Source organism: Lepus europaeus, chromosome 11, assembly GCF_033115175.1.
Source record: "Lepus europaeus isolate LE1 chromosome 11, mLepTim1.pri, whole genome shotgun sequence".
Taxonomy (NCBI): Eukaryota; Metazoa; Chordata; class Mammalia; order Lagomorpha; family Leporidae; genus Lepus; species Lepus europaeus.
In genome coordinates this window covers 42,148,241-42,168,271 of record NC_084837.1, presented here as the reverse complement: position 1 = coordinate 42,168,271, position 20,031 = coordinate 42,148,241, and the positions used below count along the sequence as shown (strand labels likewise).

The 20,031-nt window shown below is 37.7% G+C and overlaps 1 protein-coding gene across 2 annotated transcripts in view; it reads left to right on the top strand.

The window, feature by feature from the left end:
• AKAP6 (A-kinase anchoring protein 6) overlaps positions 1-20,031 on the top strand; it is a 500,321-nt gene that overhangs the window by 405,607 nt on the left and 74,683 nt on the right. For both annotated transcript variants that reach the window (XM_062205295.1, XM_062205294.1), the window contains exons 10-11: positions 12,307-12,453; positions 15,509-15,733. In XM_062205295.1, coding sequence (XP_062061279.1) covers positions 12,307-12,453; positions 15,509-15,733 — 372 coding nt within the window. The remainder of the gene's footprint in view (positions 1-12,306; positions 12,454-15,508; positions 15,734-20,031) is intronic.

Below are 20,031 nucleotides of genomic sequence, written 5' to 3'. Positions count from 1 at the left end.
CTGCCTTAGTGTTTTCAGGAGGCCTCAAATAGTCAAGCTACTCCATGGTCAACCAAAGGAGATATAGCTCTCATCTTCTGAAAGTTTATTCTTCAAATTTATGAGACAATTTGTAGATATTTGGGCAGGTTTTGGCAGTAGACTAAAGGCAAGTGAGTATTTCTGGTAATACTTTGGGGAAGGAAATGAGGATATCAATGCTTTATCTTATTTTGCTATCATAGTTTATTTAGGATGTGGCTCATCAAGTGACAAACACAGAGTGCAATGTTGTGTTTGACAATAGTGAGAATGCAGAGGACTTTAGCTTATTGCAGTAAAATTTGTGCTGGGTTTCTTGTAGCACATAGTAGATAATTTATTCATTTGTTACATATGTAGAATAGCTAAATTTAGAAATTTTCCTTTTCTTAATTTGATTTATTAAAAATTTATTTAATTGCACACAGTGCCCAATTAAAAAAAAGTAGATATGCATGGAGATTTTTGTTTAGGTTGAGGGTTGGAAAACAAAATAAGTTATACTTTTAAACTAGAAACTTATGAGGCAGGCATTTTGGCCACTTGGGATGCTCACATTCCCTATCAGAGCACCAGGATATGAGTCCTACTTCTGCTTCCTCTCCAGCTTCCTGCTATTGTGCACCCTGGGAGGCAGCAGGTGATGGCTCAAGTGCTTGGGTCTCTGCCACCTGCCTGGGAGACCCTGAAGGAGATTCTGGCTCCTGGCCTCCATCTGACCCAGTCCTTACTGTTGTAGGTGTTTGAAGAATGAATCAGAGTATGAAAGATTCTCTCTCTCTCTCTCTCTCTCTCTCTCTTTCTTGCTCTCTCTTTCTAGCTTTCAAATAAATTATTATTAGAAATAGAAAACTTTTAAATAATTTAAAATTTATTTACATCTACTTGAAAAGAAGAGAGAGACAGAGAGAGAAAGAGAGAGAGAGAGAGAGAGAGAGAAACACACATGCACACTCAAACAGATTGTCTATTCTCTGGTTCACTCCCTAAATTCCTGCAACAGTCAGGGATGGACCAGACCAAATTCAGGAGCCAAGAACTCCATATGGGTCTCTCACTTCGGTGGCAGGGGCCCAAGCATATAAGTCATCATCTCCTGCCCTCCAGGATATATTGACAAGAAGCTGGAAAAAAAAGAAAAAAGGAGCTGCGATATGACCCAGCTCTCCAATATGGGATGCATGGGTCCCAAGTGGCACCTTAACCTGCATCATCACGGTGTCGCCCTGGAAACATTTTTAAAAGACTGAGTTTTACTACATTAATTTCTCCTCCTGGCATCTTTTTTTTTCCATCCTGCATTGCCTACTCCAACAGATATTACCTAATTGCATAACTATTCTTACTATGTGCTGACATGACATTACAACAGCTCTGATATGGTGAGTCATAATGAAACCGTAATTAGAGCAGTCATGATGTATTATGGCAATGATCCACATTGTCACTGAAGTGCATTGGAATGCGTAGAAAACCCATTGAGATTTGTAGATTTTCAACATAATGTAGCACAACCATGAAGTTTCATAGCAAGGAAGAGAGATCGCTGTTATGACCATGCTGTTAGTAACAAGAGTTGTAATGCTTTTCTTGGAAATTTGTTGGAGAAAGATCTGTATTGATGGAAGGAAATTTTTGAGAGTGGCATTTGCAATGTTGTTTTTTAAAAAAAAACACTACTGGAAGTACTTTGTTGAAATATGGGCCTAACAACATAAATTATGTAGTATAAGTCTCCTATGTTTGCCACAAAGAAAAAAAGACTGATTTGAAGGTTTTCATTCAGTACCTCAAATTCAATGAAATACCTCTTCAAAGTAGGATGGGTTGAAGGTGGTTTCAGAATTTCCAGCTTGCCCTTTGCTTTGGTTTCTCTGTGAGTATGGGTTATTCCACTTATGGTTTATGTCCCTGTGTTATTGCTGCCAGGTTTTCTCCATAACAATCCTATATCTGAATCTTGTTCCAGTAAGTGACAGCTTCTTCATGACTTGGTGTCTTCCAGTCTTGACCTATCTTCTTCACAGAATAACGGGTAGAGTAATTGTTATGTTTGGTCTGATAAATGTGAACCTAAAGTAACTTAATTTGCTAAAACAGAAAACTTCAGTTTTAATCCTCCTGACTGGGTAGATTTCTGCTGTTGACCAGAACACTTCAGGTGAACTTGTACTCCCTGTCTTCAGTACTCTGTTCCTCCTTGGCCAGAAATCTGAGGTCAGATGGAGTACATTAATATTTTTGTGTGCAGAATCCTTCTAAATAATTAGAATCTGCTAACTGTCCTTCCTCTTTTTTCACTTCTCTTATTTGCTCTTTTACTGGATACCTCCAGCTCCTTCAAGAGCTTGTTCTTTATGGAAGTGTTGAATACTCTCACTTCCTTCCCTTCAAATGTTAGGGTCCCTTTTAGAAAATGGAACACATGCAGAACCAGGAAATGAGTTTTAGGCCTTGTAAATCACAGTCAATCTAATCTGACTATAACCTGTCTTATTTTTGATCCTGTATTCATTTCAATCCAACCCAAAAACAAGGTTTCTTTAACACATTTGTTTAAAGATTTATTAATTTGTTTGAAAGTTAGAGAGAGAGATTGGTCTTCCATACACTGGTTCACTCCCCAGATGGGTGCAACAACCAAGACTGCGCCAGACTGAAACCGGGAGCCAGGAGTTTCATCTGGGTCTCCTCATGGGTGGAAGGGGCCCAAACACATGGGCCATCTTTTGCTCCTTTCCCTGGGCCATTAGCAGGAAGATGGATCAGAAGTGGAGCAGCCAGGGCTTGAACTAACAGCCATATGCTGGTCCCTGCTCACTCATATTGAATCTAAAGGCAGTTGAAACCTTGTCATCTCCATTCTTTATGCGATTTTAAGATTTTTGTGAGAGGTGGGGTGGGATGGGTTGAGTTGGTTATTAACTCTGTCAGGCTTGACATTTATCATTTTTCCTTCTAGATTTAATCTATTATGCTAGCATGTTTTGTTCTCATTGGAGTTTAATACTACCTTCTGAAATAGACATTGTAAAGTCTGCACATTCATATCCAAGTCAGGGACACTGTTTGACCTGTGTAGTATAAAAAAGTTTTAATGCAACATATAAAAATTATAAAATTCACATGAAATATGCATTTCTGGCTTCTCTTTAAAAATTTACCTGGGCAAACTGAAGCCATGTTGAATCCGTATTTCCACATGGGTTTTGCTAGCAGAGCTGAGTAATGTCTGCCCACTTTCAGATGCAGTGCATTTTCTCATCCTCCACATTCATTCTAACTCCTCTTTGCTCCCTCTCACTGGGCTCATGTGTTAGTAGCAATCACATTTATGCATTTTTTCCATGACATTAGCAATTGCTGCAATGTAAATGAGAAAAGAAGGCTTATCTTTGTCCCCTTTGAACTGTCTACATTATATCAGGTAGTGGAGTGTTGGAGCTGGCTAGTGTGAGAAACAACCTCACATGTCCACCTAAAGGATAGATTCAAACTAGGAAATGCAGCTAAAACAAGACTTTATTAACTATCTCATAAGATCAAGTGCCTGGTGGGCCAGCACGCCTGGGTGGTTTCCACCAAGCTATTGATTTCCTAGCCTGCAAGTCCCTTCCTCAGTTTCTCACTGACTGGGTACTGTGGGGTTGCAGTCTTCCCAGCATTTGCTTTGGCTGTTCTGGCCACCCCTAACATCCTTTTTGCCTAAGAACTTTCCAGGTGCCCATAAGCTAGCTGTTATGCTAGCTAGCTACTTGTAACTTTCCATATATCTTCAAGCTGTTATATTGGCTAGTTGTCTACTCAGAGCTAAACACTTTGCTATAGAAATAAACCAAATGTTTACTTTTCATAGCTAATACAACTTGGGAGAGCCAATTGTTAAATATTCCGGAATTTTGCCAGTAGTTACAATCATTGGTAACTTGTAATCTACCATGGTGGGAGTGTTTACACCAGGGAAATCGGTGAATGCTACAAGTCAGGGCTTTCACTTTTTCTATTTATTTTTTCCCCAAAGAGCCAGTTTACTAGCATATCACTATCCACCTATCTTTGAGTTTATGATCTCTGAGCTAAAATACTTATTGTTCTTATTAATCAGTGCGATTGTATATACTTGTAATCTGATTAATATGCCATTTTCATTTTTTCCTTATCTGTATCATTAAAAAATTCAATAAGATGGAAGCAAAGAAGAGACCTATAGCATAACATGTCCATTCATCAGTGACCTTTATAGTTGGGTGTTCAACAGGTTCTTAGCAAAACTTCTTGTTTTTCTGTGCTTCTAAGTGATTATATCCATCTGCTCATTTTATGTTTATGAAAATCTAATGGAAGTGCATATACCTGATCCAGGAATTCACATCCTTGCTGCAGGGGTTTAAGTCATTAGATTTTTGGTGTAGTTGTTAGCAATTTAATTATGTTTAAAATATGGTTAGTAGTGTAGTAAATAACTGGTATTGCTACAAAATTGCATTGAGAAAGTAATAGGATTGAATTTCTACACAAGTTGACACTCAATTAAAATTTCCATATATCCAGTGAGTTAGCCAGTGCTCAGCCAGGGAGCCAGAGCAAATACCTTCCTACCAGGCTGATGACTTCACAACAGGCAAAATTTATAAATGAGTCAAGTCAGAACTAAATATACCAGCTGAAACTGGAGTTTGGCTTATCAGATACAGATCAAAAGCAAGAAAAGGAGTAGAGAGCATACAGGGTATTTCTTCCTTAAATTCTTCTATTTTTTATTGACACTGGAGGAAAAATAACACGTTCAAGCCTCCTTACTGAATTACTGTCCTAAACCAATAGATCCATGGGGCTTGTTCAGCTAAAAGCCACAACAGACTTTGTAATGCAATGATGTAATCTTGGCTTTGTGTCATTTATATTCAACTTAAAAAAAAAAAAAAAGAAAAACAATTTTCTTGAATAGACAGGCTGACAACAATATTGTTCGGTATGGGCTTTTATTTGGATTCTTTCCAAGGGGTTCACATGCCTTCACAGTAACACATCATGCCTGCTTACGGTTTTTTTTTTTTTCCCTGCCTCAATTCTAAAAGTTTTCCCCTTTTACTAGCTTTCTATTTTTCTTTTAAGGTCTCAGTTATGTTTGTAAAACTAACCAGCTCCACTACAAAATTAGGATGTATCTTGCAGAGAGCATTCATTTTACTTTTTGCATATTTTTCCCGAGGTCATGTCAAGGTTAGTTTGAATTCCATCCTACATTAAGACTTCTTTCACAGCTATTTAGCTCGGCAGCCTACTCCCCGCTGGGGTCTGCCCCTTGGGCACGTCAAAGCTTCAGACCTGACAAATCACACACAGATGAAGCTGTACAGTTTTTTAAACAGTTTCATCAGTAACTTTTTTTCTTTTTTACTATCCTCCTCCATGTTGAGTTTTTTTTTTTTTTCCTCTGAATTACCATTTCAGGAATGTTGACTTCTTTTTTGAAACAGTTTGTTTTTACATCAAAGTTACAAACTAGAAATATCATTTATTTTATAGTAAAGTAAGCCAATAGTCTTCTAGTCACCAAGACCACAGACCTATACACCATTGTTGACTAGTAAAACTGTAATTGTGTTATCAAAATCTATTTGTAGCAGGAAACTCAGCATTGGAAAGGTGGCTGTATCACAATATACCGGAATTAGAAAAAAAAAGTCAATCATAAAAATGCATCCAGTTTATAAGGGATGATGAGTTGAGCCTGGAAATATTTCTCAAATCTTAGTAATATGCTCTTATCAGTATTTTAGCAAATTGTGAAACTAATGGTGCAACTCCATTTCCTGTTTAATTGATGAAGTTAAAGTGCTTGGTTACTAATGAGTATATTAGCAAACAATGTCCCTTCTACAGGCTTAAGTAGATCAGGATTTTTAAAAAGCAGTTTATTGTCCTTATTTTTATGGGATAAAAATATTGACTGCCACAAAATTGCTGCATCCACTGAAGAAATGGTGTAATTATTGCTGTACAGTCATTTTGGTAATATCAGATGAACAGATTATAGTTGCCTTGTTCCCACACTTGAAAATACTTTCTTTTATAAACTGTAGGCTTTGCATTATATTTTGATTTAGGACAAACAACACCTGAAGGTCTTAACTGCAGACTATGCTGAAAAACTTTAAAGTGAGGGAGAAAAATACTATCTGAATTGTATTCCTCTTCTTGGTCTTCTTTTACAGTTAGCTCAGCATGAAAGTACCCAATGAAGGGTTCTATAAAAGGTTGCTTGGTTGAAACTAATTAAAGACAGGTCTAAATAGAAAAAGAAAAGAAAAGGGGATCAAAGGAATTACATTAGGTGTCAGGATGTTGTTTGGGGACATTTTATTTCATTTTTGTAATTCTATTCCAGGAAAACACTAAACTTTTCAAATGTCCATTTTTTGGGCCATAATTCCATATTTGTGTTATTTTTGTAATCAGATGCATGTCAACAGGCAAACATCTTGAAGAAATCATTTCAGCATTGGCGCATTAACACATTATGGTGAAAAGAGAGGCTTGTGCTTTTCACACAGTGCATTTCAGTCTTCAATTAATGTGAAAGCACTACAATGCCTATGCAACTTCTCTTGCCTAGTGGTGCACCATTTATCATTGCAGTTTTACATTGACCTTGACACCCACTTCATTAGAATAAAGATTGTCTACCATTTAGGTTACATTGTTCCTCTGCACAGAGACCCCATGCAAATTTCTGTTCAGATAGAAGAGCTGCGAGGCTGTCAGAGGTCATCTGCATTAAATGATTGCAGCTATTTTCCAACTGCTTCTTTTCATTCTACTCAATTCAGGCTAGAAGGATCAATCAAGTCCTCTGCCTGAAACAGTGGGACTGCTGGGAATATAACTGTTTTTGGTAGTGGTGGATATGCCCTAAACAGTATTAAATATTTAATATAAACTCATTAAAGGCCATGCAAAGGCTTCATGAAGATATCAAATTTATAGAAATATCTACGGGGGCTGGCGAACCTTTTTTAAAAAATAAATAGAATAACAATGATCAATTTTATCATTTTCAAGGGTATGAGCACAGTATTTCTTAAACTTGGTCAATGTTTCCTGTAGGAGGCGTTTTTCTCACTCCTGACATGGGGAGGGAAGGTGAGAGAAGCTTTGGTGTTCTTATGGAATATTTTATAGGAAATTGACATGATAAGTCTTCAGTTACTGCTGTTTGTATTTTTGTTCTATAACAATGAATTCTGCTCTGGCTATATTTATTTTAAAAGGCTTAGATATTTGCTATGTATAAAGGAATGATTGGGAAAATAAGTTGCCAGGTCTCCTACTTAAGTTTTCTGAGTGATATAATTGGAATTAAATTATTAATGGGAGATACTTTAAAAAAGATTGTTTTATGATCTTCTATTAGGGAATTTGCAATTCATTTTAATATTTGTAGTTTGATTTATATTAAAGATAATGCAATCTATGTCCAATTAACAATACATGGCCAATGTAATGTGATTTCCAGATCATGCAAATGGAATAAGCTAGAAAGGGGGGAAAACTCAATTCTTAACCTCAGATGTAATTTGCTGTGCGAGTTCTGGCAATTTTAAATGACATTGCACTTTTTAATTTTTCCAAAGGCTCAGCAGCAAATTTATCCCAATCAAGAAAGCCTATTATTAATTTACAAGGACAATTGTAGGAGTCTTTATAATTTCTCTGTGCAATTATTCGCCATAAATTCCACTGGTGAAACACAAGGAGTTTGCAAGAAATAACGACTGTTATTTGTCTCGATCTTGAACCCTGTTCTCCAAGTTTGAACGTCTCCCTGAAGTCTTGGTGACACTGACCTCATGTGAAGCATCATGCATTGCAAGATGCTGGACACTGGTCTTCTGAAAAGGGGGGCAGCACAAGAGCTGCTACAAAGGCGACACTGGCCTCTAGCAGATTCCTGCACCCCGCATGTGCAGCTGAGCTGTGGACCCTGGACTTTCTTATCAAAAGACTCTTTGTTCACCACTGAATGGCATTAGGCATGGACTTGCTGAGGGGCCACCATGAAGCCTCAAATGAGGAGGGCAAACACTAGCCAGAAAACACAATGTGAGAGTCACAGACAGACACATCCCTGCATTTTTGTGCAAAACTGCATATTTTCGTGCATAATTTTGCCAGTAGTATGGTGGTTTGGTGTGTTCTTTGCGCATGCTTTCTTGTCAATAGACCAAGATGTAGCTTACTTTTTTCCTCAGTGTATTTTCTCTGTTTCTCTATAACATATATATAGGGGAGGGACCCCTGCTGGATATACAGGTGTTTGAGATGTTAATTTACATAGGGAAATGTATTCAAATTTGTCATTCCAATAACTGGTTCATTTTCCTTGTTTTTACTCTAAAGTACATTCACAAGAAATGCAGTTAATATGGTGTCAGATGTGAATACTTAAACCCTGATGACTCAGAATCTGACAGCCCTCTTCTAATAATTGAGAAAATTCTTTGGTTTAATTCTTGTGATTCTCGTAGCCAAAGCTTCACTCTCCGTTCAGCAATGTCTGGTCTCTTTTCAGCATAACCAACAGAAGCACCATACAAAAGTCTTACAATGGATGTCTTAATCTCTCTGTGTGCTTTTAGAGCATTATTTTGAATTCCATCATGCTGCCTTTTTTCTTTCCTCTTCTGAAGTTTTATTACAACAGCAGAATTCCCAGGGAGCTTTGGGGGCAAGGTTCACATAATATAGCCCTGAAGTTTTGCTTAGGTGGAAGCCATCCCCCAATCCTGGCCATCTTTTGATGATCTTTCTATTTCACAAAGATTCACTGGGTAGAATCTTACAGCATTAGCTGCATATAGCTTATTTTTTATTTTTTTATTTACTAGATGGTGAGCATCTACAACCCTTTCATGATGCTTTCTTTCTCTGACCTCACAGTGACAAGGCATCTTGTTCTTTAACATTGAGGGAGGCAGAAAAATGCTCGAGTTGCTCCATGTGTGCCTTCTATACCAGTTTCAAAATGGCTTATTCTTCTGGTTTCCATGGTGACAATTAACACTGTTTCAAGGCATTGTTCCAGTCTCCATTTGGGCAGAATTTTCGGTGTGATTTTTAACAAAAAAAAAAAAAAAGGTTTTTGGAGGTGGGGGGGGAGCCTTTAGCATAACTGTCAAAAAAGTTATCTCAATCAAGTATTCATGCATTTCTAAGTATATTTATTTCAGAAATCCCTGTTTTTGCTGGCTTTGTTTTATACTTGTAATTCAACCTTAGCATTTGTGCCTTTAAAAAAAGAAGCACTCATTAAGAATTTGCTAATATTTTCTTTAATTCTTAGTTAAAACGGTGAGCTAGTGTTTGTGGTTATTTTTCCCCTCGGTACTTCTTTAAGTTTTCTTTATATTTACACACACAGGAGTGGCATTTAGTATAGTAGTGGCCTGGGTCTTTAATTTAGATCATTCACATATCTATTAGGAGGATTCATTAGTCAAAATTGAATTGGCCAAGCAAATACACTTAATAATGTAAATATGCCCTTTCAATGGAGTATATTTTATTTTTGACTAGACAGAGAGGCCCACAGCAGGTGCTGTGGGGAAATTAAATACTGGATGCTTATTTACCTTAGCACTCAAGAAAAGCCATCTGACTTTAACTTTGCTAATCTCATTTTTGGCTATTGATGAGTAGTCTATATCATAGCATCCCCAGACTACAGGACACAATGGGGCAGCCTCTGCTCACTTTCCGCTGTGGATAGAATGAATATGAAGATTAAATTATCTTCTCACCACAGGATAAAGTAGCCCTACTTGATGGGATGACCGAGAACTGATAGAGCTGGTGGTTGATTCTTCCCATCTAGTGCTTCTGAAAAGATGTTAGAGAGGAGCGAAAATAGACTAGCGTCAACAAACATACAACTGTCCTGGCATTATTACACATGCAGTTTGAGGTCTTAAATCAGATCAGAATCAACCCTCAGAGTGACTCAAAAATGAAAGTAGATATTTTTTACCTTAAATTACTTGACAATCTAGTGCCTTTCATTCGCATACCAATACTTCTAATAATTAACTGGAGTCTCTTAGCTTTTTATAGTTTGAAGGCATTGTCCATCAATCACATCGCTCATCAACATGTTTATACAGTAGGTTGCACAGTGACAAAGACAGGGAGCAGACATAAAAGCCAGATTTGTAGAATGTAACAACCATTTTATACTAGGTTTCACAAAGAGAATTATTATATCTAAAGTTCAATTAATTGCCTTCTATATTTTTGTTATCACAAGACTATCATTTTCATGGGACACATCTAAATTGTTCTCTTTTTGACTGATCTGCTGTGTAGGAGCTGTTGAAAACTGGGGTGAAGAGGGGAAATGGTCCTGTCACAGCTGGTAGGAGCCCCTTCCAGGTAGAACATTCCAGAGACTCTTCTGTTGATGAAGAGATATGGCGGAAGTCACAGATCTGAGTGAGGCTCTTCTGCCTGCGTGATACACTGGTTCCCCAACATTATGTCAGTCTTACCAAATTAATTATGTAAACCTTTGTCTACTACATCATCTTTACATGGAAATTTGGTAATATGAAGCAGATTGCCCTCTCCAATCATCACTCTGACACTACACTGTCTAGTTTTCCAGAATACTTGTTGAGTGTTGAGTCCAGAAACCTTAAGTGGACAGTGTGTTTCCTAAGTGTTGGAGTAACGTGGTCCTGGTAATTGTCTGTCATCAGAAAACACAGTCAGAGTTTCCCATGTATCACAGGCCCAATTCTGAAAGCGCTCTAAAGCAACCCTTGATTTTCTTCACTATGCATATTCATGTAATTTTGGATACTCTGACACCCTGATCAACATTCATTAATAATATGAAATGCTTTAAATCACCTCATTTAAAACATTTTGTTCTGTGATCCACAAATGACTAACATTTGGAGAAGTTTACATAATACAAATGATGTGCATGTTTAGTGTAAATGAAAGATTAAAATATGAAACTAAAAGTATGCAAACACATGCAGGCGAAGGCTGAAGATCTATTAACTGAAACAGTCATTTCACACCTTCTTTTCCTCGAAGCTGCTTCCAATTGTCTTTTAGTTTGGAGTCTTATACAAAATCCTGTTTTTGAGGGGAATAAAAACCCACTCAAGTGTTTGGGTATGTTTTGAATTTGCTGACTTGCTACTTTTAGACAAAAGCTTTTCTTATCAGATATGATAAGAATACTTACCTTGGTACAACCTTGTTCATTTAGGACAAAAAGAGCATTGCTACCATAGAGCTCAGTGACCCAATTTTGGTCCCTAAGAAGAAAGAGTTTGGAATTGCTACTGAATTTTTGAAAATGTGCTAAAATATATTTAATATTTTAACCGAAATCTAGCTTTTCTACTCAGAGGTATTTTTCCATGTAATTTCTTGTTAAAAAAAATGAAGCCTCAGTCATTTATAGCCCACTAACTATGAAGTTATCTAAATAGAGTCATTTGGAGAGAATCACCATAGTAACTGTCATATTAAATAGCACATTATCTCCAGCAAAACATCTCTTAGAGAGGTTCACTTTGCAGTTTTTTAAGGATATAATATATATTGGGGAGAGGGTTTTGTAATCAACTGTGATGCATAGGGAAGCCTTGTAATCTTCAGTATGGGGACATTGATTTGTAACCATTCTCAGGGCATTGGTTTGGTTTGGTTTGGTTTGGCTTCGCTTCTCTATGTACCTCTTCTCTAAGTCCACACACATTTTTAAGTGATAGAAAAATAAAGCAAAACATTAACTGAAGATTCAGGAAACCCATAGGTTAAAGAGGAAGCCGTAGAATCTTTACAGATACTTTTAATTGTACCACTTTGAGACTGGTCCTTTGGGGGCATAGATAAGAAGTGGGCAATACTCCATGGAACCAAATATTGACCAAAGTTTGCTATATACTAAACCCTCCCAGAACTGGTATTTTTCCCATAAGAAATACTTTAAAGATCAAATGGGTATGTAAAACTTGAATTTAAAAAGACATAAATCTTAGTCAACAACATTCAGTAACTTAGATATTTGTGCATGGTGGTGTAATATGTATTTTTTCACTATTTTCAACAATATTCTTCAAGTACTCAAGGTACTTAAGTTTACTCTTCCTGCACATTTGTATGGGAATCAAAACTTTTTAACATTTCTAAGCAACACAAACTCTGTGCTCAAAGATTTTTCTAAGAACACCTCTCTCCCTAATGCTACCTCTTTTTCCATTGCAGCGATACAGTGTGGAAATGTCCATCAGGCACCTGAAAAAGACGGAGCTGCTGAGTAAGGTTGAAGCTTTGAAGAAAGGTGGCGTTTTACTACCAAATGATCTCCTTGAAAAAGTGGATTCAATTAATGAAAAATGGGAACTGCTTGGGGTATTTGCATTTTTATTACTGTTTGTAGGTTATATGTACATTTTTTGTGTAGTGGAGTACTCTATCTGTCTGATTTCTAATTTGAGGCACAAATATCTCTTTCAATTCACTACCTACATTTCAAACAAGCTATTCTGCTATTATGGGGAAAACACTGCTTTTCCTCTTCTGTTGATTTTTTTTTATTCTGAGCTTGTCTCTTCTCAGATTTTAATAATTTTGGTTCTTTAATACATAAAAAGTAAGTAAAATATGCCATGTATTATGGGAATGCACCAAGTCAACTATAATACAGTATATCTGATATACACTGACTGTCATGCTTGAATGAATGTTAATAGAATTTATTCTGAAGGTACATGTTAGAGACATCCTCTGTTTAACTATTTACTGTACCCTTAAGATGAAAAGTGGAGTTGTCACTACAGCTTTCAAATCACACTAAAGCCACCAAAACAAAGATGCAAATTTGACCCCATCTGAATTGCAGAATTAAATCAGCCTCTGTTTTGTGCCTCAATTTCCAGCTCACTTTTTACAAAAGCCAAAAAAAAAAAAAAAAGTTTCATGTAATTCATTTCACGCAATGATGGGCTGGGTCTCAGCCAAAGACTGAGTTGCAAGAACCTGGCAAAAAGGCAATATAGAGCCTCTGTTACCCAGAGACCAGGAGGGCATGGTACGGGAGACAGGACTGTCCTTTTGTGGGAAGACAGCTGAGAGAGAAGTTAAGCTGTATTTTTTCATCAGCTTCTCTCCTAAATTGCCTTCACTTCAAATCAAGGGTAAGCTAAATTTGTCAATTATCTAAATGATTAATTATAACAGCTAAGTATGGGTGGTGTCAGTTTTGGAGCCTAATTTTGCATGCCTTCTGTGTTTCTGCATTTTAAAACTTTTTTTTAAAAAAGAAATAATACTCCAAAATATTTTTAATAAAAAGCTCCTCATGTACCTTGATGACTTGGAGGGATGCCAATGTTCAGTGTATGCTAGGCTTAATCTAGGTGATTAAAACACTGCAAGGTTAAGTCCTTGCATCTCATGTAAATTCTCTGCAATGTACAGTGTGCAAAGTAACTTAAAGCATTAAAAGTTTTTAATCTATTGAACTATTGCTTTCTGATAATAATTAATGTCTTTCACTTCATAATATAGTAATTCAGAACCTACTAAATTCTACAGAATTCATTGATTTCAGAAAGGAGCAATGTGAGTAGTGTATGACATTTAAAAGGTTGTTTACTGAAGACATAAGAGTTCTATGTGCAACTTTATGTGCTTGATAAAGCGATAATCTGTTAACAGTGCATTTTAGTAACTTGCTTACTTGATAAATAAATAATAATGATATTTTTAGTTAGAAATTAGTTAAAATATGTATATTGCCTCCTCAACAGAAATTTTAAATTAATATTATGTTGAAAAAAAAAAAGAAGCAATATTTAGCCATCCTTTATTAATCAGGTACCTTAAAATGGTTGTCATTCTGACAAAAATATCATTCAAATGCAATATGCGATTTTGCAGTGATTTGGGGAGAGAGTGTGGTGGAGGGAAGATTTTAACAAAACCTGTGCCACATTAACACCACCAGGCATACTGTTTTAATTGGCATGATTACATTTTAATTGGCATGAAAAAAATTAAAGACAAGGATTTTAACTTCTAACAATAGTAAAATAGAGGGATATGGTTTTTAATATTACTTTCATCTAAGGTGAACAGTGTGGAATGGAAATACATTAGAATGAAATGTCAGTGGTGCGTACAGTTTAATCTGTGAAATTTTGTCCCCTGTGCTGCATATTACTCTGTCTCAATTGCATATTAAACAACCCTATCAAGGCAGGCATTGGCATCTGCTGTGCTGACACAAATTGTGAATTAAATGAAATTGATGTCCTCTGTCGTATATTTATGAAGACGGACCATTCTCTGAAGTATTCTGTTTATGAAGAATTTATGATTGCAAACTGTTCCAGAACAAAAAAGTGGCAATAAATTCTTTTTTGTGACCCTACCCTCCAAGGGCATTGATTTCACCTCCTGCTGCTACTTTTGTTACAGCATAAAAACAATAGCTAAATCTGGATTCCACTGAGGGTCTTCAAATTATCAATATTTGCACCATGAAAATACAAGGGTGTTGCCAAGAGAGGCTATTTTTCTGTTACAGTCTCCTAAAGATACTATTTACAGAACACTACACAGCAGATGAATGTTTGTTGACTTAATTTTATTTGTCTTTTAAAGCTTATTTTTGTAGGTTTAATTCATCATTATAGATTAAATCCTATTGATCCTCCAAAGAGGAGAGTGTTTTTCCACCAAAAACAAGCAAGCAAGCAAGCAAGCAAACAAACAGCCTGATGGCAGCTTCATGCCATAATGGTTAAGCTAAGTAGGCTTCGAGCATAGTGAATTGAGGATTATTTTAAAACATATACTAGAAAGTGTAGCATCCACAAATTCAGAATGGGGAGAATTGTGGGCTTAAGCAGTTTCCAAACCAAGGATGGTCAGCAAGCAGCACCAAGGAAACTACTTCTTCAAAGCCCTCAGTCATAGAACTGGGGGACTTGTACTTCACAGAACAAGAAAAGATGGAATTTAATTCTGCATGCGCAATCTCCTCTTACTCCTTTTAGTATATTGATTAAACTCAGGCTTGTATCTCCTGAACATTCTATGCAGAGAATTTTTCTCTATAAACTCTTGACATGAGAATTCAAATGAGTTTTTATCTGTGACCACGGTGAACTCTTGAGCCAGATTTCCTTTCTGTTATGAATGAGATCTTCTTGAGCATGCACTGGTAGTCAGAACAACATGCCCTGTCCAAGAACTCAAATCCCAAATGGAACAATGAGCTAATCTGAACTGAATGTCAGTTGAGAGGTGGCAGGGACAGCTGGACTCTTCCAGGTGGCTCTTGTTACCAGCCAAAATGTGATGCATATTTGTTACCTAAGCTGATGTATGTTTTTGTTTCTTGTTGTCGTGTTTTTTTTTTGTTTTGTTTTGTTTTGTTGTTTTAAATCTGCTACATTAGAAAACCCTTGGAGAGAAGATCCAGGACACAATGGCAGGGCACAGTGGGTCGGGCCCACGTGACCTGCTCTCTCCTGAAAGCGGAAGCCTGGTAAGGCAGCTGGAGGTCAGGATCAAAGAACTGAAAGGGTGGCTAAGAGATACAGAGCTTTTCATCTTCAATTCCTGTCTGAGACAAGAAAAGGAAGGAACAATGAATGCTGAGAAACAACTGCAATACTTTAAGGTAATAAAAAAAACAATCAAAGTTGATAAAAAGCTTTCTTTATAGTGTGGATGAAATATTTATCAAGTACATAAAGTATTATACCATGTATCTATGTATCATTGTGCACTTAAATGTTTCCTTGAATTTATACACCCTCCACATTCCTTATCTGCCAACGTCTCTGTGTGTATAAACATGAACGTTAAGCATATCAAATACACATTGTATAGGGGAAATCTCTCTGCTCCTGTGTTTTCTACAATGCCTATGGAGGAAAGACTTTGCTAAATTAAAAAGTGGATCAGCAAACACTAAGGCTTACTAGGGACTCTGAAAGATAGACCTAACTCGGCTGAAAATAATTGCATAAATTAACATGATTAAAGCACAGGTTTAATTGAAGGCCATTAATGTTAAAGGAAGCATAATTTTTACATACGAAAGAGTGAACTATATATGGAGAGAAAGAAAGCAAAAGCGATTCCTCCGTTATGGGCACATTTCATTATTGAGTAATGACAACTTTAGCAGCACCACTGTATGTCCACCAGGAACTATCCTATTACTGCTTGAATCTGCCTCAAAATGCAGTGAGTAAAATTTGAGCTCTGACTGATGTCCACCAAAGGCTTTGGAGTTGTGAAATAGAAATTTGGTGGCAAGAAACCTCCTAGCACACAAGGCCTTACAGAGGATGACCAGGAAGGAAAGAACTTCTTGGGACCAAGCAACCAGTTCCTCTCAAATTCTCCTTAGGACCAGGTTTTATTCATGCCATCCTTGCCGACCTATGTGACCCAAGAGAAAGCACCTTCCAGGGTGAGAACTCATTGCTTGCCAGTCAGCCATGTGTGTTACACACCTAGAAATTGTTTTGCCTGAAAATCTTCTCTTCTGCCATTTAATTGAAAATTAATACAAGTGTCTTGCCAAGGCAAACGGGTTTTAGTGTTTAAAATTTAAAATGCAGATGATTTTCTATTTCATCTTCGCTTGTTCCTCCTTCACCCGCACTGCACAGAGATGCATTCTTCAGGCATTTGCCCCTGTTCTCTCTGCTCAGCAAGTGCTTTATTTATACTCTTTAGAGTTCTGACAATTAGTGCGGCAGGTGTTGAGAAATCTATTTCCTTGTGTTGCATTTTTGTTGTAGCTTTAGTGAATTGAGTAAAGGCCTCAGCACTGCCATACATCAAGTTCCAGCCCAGCCGTGGGACCCTTGAGAATGTTTTTCTGCCTAATTCCTTGGCACCTTGATTTCATCTTCTATAAAATGGGTTTCTTAATAGTATTTTTTCACAAGATGTGAGTTTACATATGTAAATCATTATTTCTGCTTTTTGTAGTGGTACATTTTTAGTAAAGGATGGAAATCTTGGGGTTGATGGGTGATATTTGATATGGCAGCTAAGATCCACTTGGGATGGCCACATCCCATTTTGGAGCACCTGATTTGAGTTCCAGCTCTACTTCTGATCCAGATTCCTGGTAATGCACACCTGGGAAGGCAGCAGATGATGGCTCAAATACCTGGGTCTCTGCCAGCCACCAGACTTGGATGGAGTTGCTGGCTCCCCGGCTTCAACCTGGCCCTGCACTGGCTGTTGTAGGCATTTGGGTAGTGAACCAGAGGATAGAAGAACTCTCTCTGTCTCTCTGCCTTTCAAATAAAATTAAAATAAATGTTTTAAAGAAAAATAATAGAAATTTCTTAACATTATAAGCTCAGGGCTGTTGCATAATATTTGGAAGCAACAATGGAAGGTTTGTATATTATGCTTCCAAATATTATGCAAGTATTTGTAATACTTGACTACCTACCTACTTAACAACCTATGTCATTCATAGATATTTGAAACCACTTTTTTAAAAGAAATATTTGCTCTTATTATATATGGAAGCATAGCCAATTACACATTAATTTTGTTACTTTCAAAGGACGTGAGCTTTATGCTCTGGCTTTGTACACTGCCATCAATATTGTTTTCAGCTAGATCCTAGTAACAAATGTGAAAGGACTTAAGAGATGGAGAGATAGAGAGAGACTCATAAAGTATGTTTGAGAGCCAACAGTCTCTAGGCTTCCACATCAGTAGGTGTTTCCTACCATCCTTGTATTTTGCTGAAGTTGCACTAACACTTTCTAGCCACTAGGGGAATAGTCGCCACACCTAAATCAGCATTAACAAAGTGCATATTCATATCTAAAAATTATCATAGAATTTTTTTATTTTGAAAGTGCCATAGATACTCTGGCATGTCTTTTGATATTTTCTCTTCTTCAAATATATATCTTTTCCCCAGAAACATTTTCAGGATTGCTATTTTTTTTTTTTTTTTTTTGACAGGCAGAGTGGAGAGAGAGAGAGACAGACAGACAGAAAGGTCTTCCTTTTGCCGTTGGTTCACCCTCCAATGGCCGCTGCGTCTGGTGCACCGCGCTGATCTGATGGCAGGAGCCAGGTGCTTCTCCTGGTCTCCCATGGGGTGCAGGGCCCAAGCACTTGGGCCATCCTCCACTGCACTCCCTAGCCACAGCAAAGAGCTGGCCTGGAAGAGGGGCAACCGGGACAGAATCCGGAGCCCTGACCAGGACTAGAACCTGGTGTGCCGGCGCCGCAAGGCGGAGGATTAGCTTAGTGAGCCGCGGCACCGGCCCAGGATTGCCATTTGTTAAACTGTTTGTATATCCCACTCTATTTTAGCAATTTTCAAATAATGTAATAAGTACATTAGAATCCCCTACCATAAACAAAAGGTGGGATCCTGACAGTAACACACAACTAACCATGATGTCCCCTGTCCCATCTCTTGTTTTTCTCTCCTAATGCAGACATGATCCCTGAACTCCATATTCATGGTTTTCTTGCTTTCCTTTTATTGGAAAGAATTTTTTTTTTTAATCTTAGTTTTCAACTTTATTTAAAAGGTAATCATGCTTAAAATTATCTTTTAGGGCCGGCGCTGTGGCTCACTTGGCTAATCCTCCACCTGTGGCTCCGTCACCCCGGGTTCTAGTCCTGCTTGGGGTGCCAGATTCTGTCCTAGTTGCCCCTCTTCCAGTCCAACTCTCTGCTGTGGCCCGGGAAGGCAGTGGAGGATGGCCCAAGTGCTTGGGCCCTGCACCCGTATGGGAGACCAGGAGGAAGCACCTGGCTCCTGGCTTTGGATCGGCGCAGCGCAACGGCTGCAATGCACCAGCCCTAGTGGCCATTTTGGGGGGTGAACCAACGGAAGGAAGACCTTCTCTCTGTCTCTCTCTCTCTCTCACTGTCTAACTCTGCCTGTCAAAAAAAATTATCTTTTAGAACTTCCTTTTTCATTCACTATTAAAGTGCCAAGATTCCTTATGTTGTTGGATATGGCTGTAATCATATATTGACAACTGTAAAATATTCTCTTGTGAGAATACGCATATATCACATTTAATCTTAACAGAAACTCTATGCACTTTCTATTCAGATCCTATTTTTTCAGGTATGAAACAGGGCACAGAATGTTAAGTTTTTGCAATGTATTTATATATATATTGGACACACACGCAGTGCATGTGGGAGAGAGTGAGCACATTTCCATTTCCTGATTCACTTCCCAAATGCCTTCAGTGGCCAGGACTGGGCCAGGCTGAAGTTGGGATCCTGGGACTCAATCCAGGTCTCTCTCTTGTGTAGCAAGAACTCCATTTATATGAGCTATCCCTTGTTGCTTCCCAGGGTGCAGGAAGCTGGAATTTGGAGGGGAGCTTGGACTTGAACCCAGGCACTCTAATATGGGAAGTGTACATCCCAACTGGTGGTTGGGTGTCCAAGGACATGCATAGTGAGTGGTGGAATAGGGTTTAACTCCAGGATTGCCTGACTCTGAAGTCAGTTCTCTGAGCTACTGTGCACAGTTGATATTTGTTGATGTTTGCCGAATGTCCTGTCTTAACAGGTAACTCAAAGAGCCTGACAGAACTAAATGTCATTGTTTCTTCATGGTAGGCTTACCAGTCATGATATTCAGCAGTTTGACCTGAATACCAAATAGCATTAGCTATCAAAGATACTAGGGAGGGGGAAGATGTGAAAATATTTGTTTTACATTTTGGACTATATTAATATAAACTTCTCTGTCATGTGCCATGTTTTAAATTGAAACTTGTCCAACTTTTTGAGATTATGGAACCCTTTTTTTCTTTTTTTAAAGATTTTTATTTACTTATTTATTTGAAAGTCATAGTTACAGAGAGAGAAGGAAAACAGAAAAAGGGAGAAAAAGAGAGAGAGAGAGAGAGAGATCAATCTTCTATCTGCTGGTTCACTCTAAATCGCTTC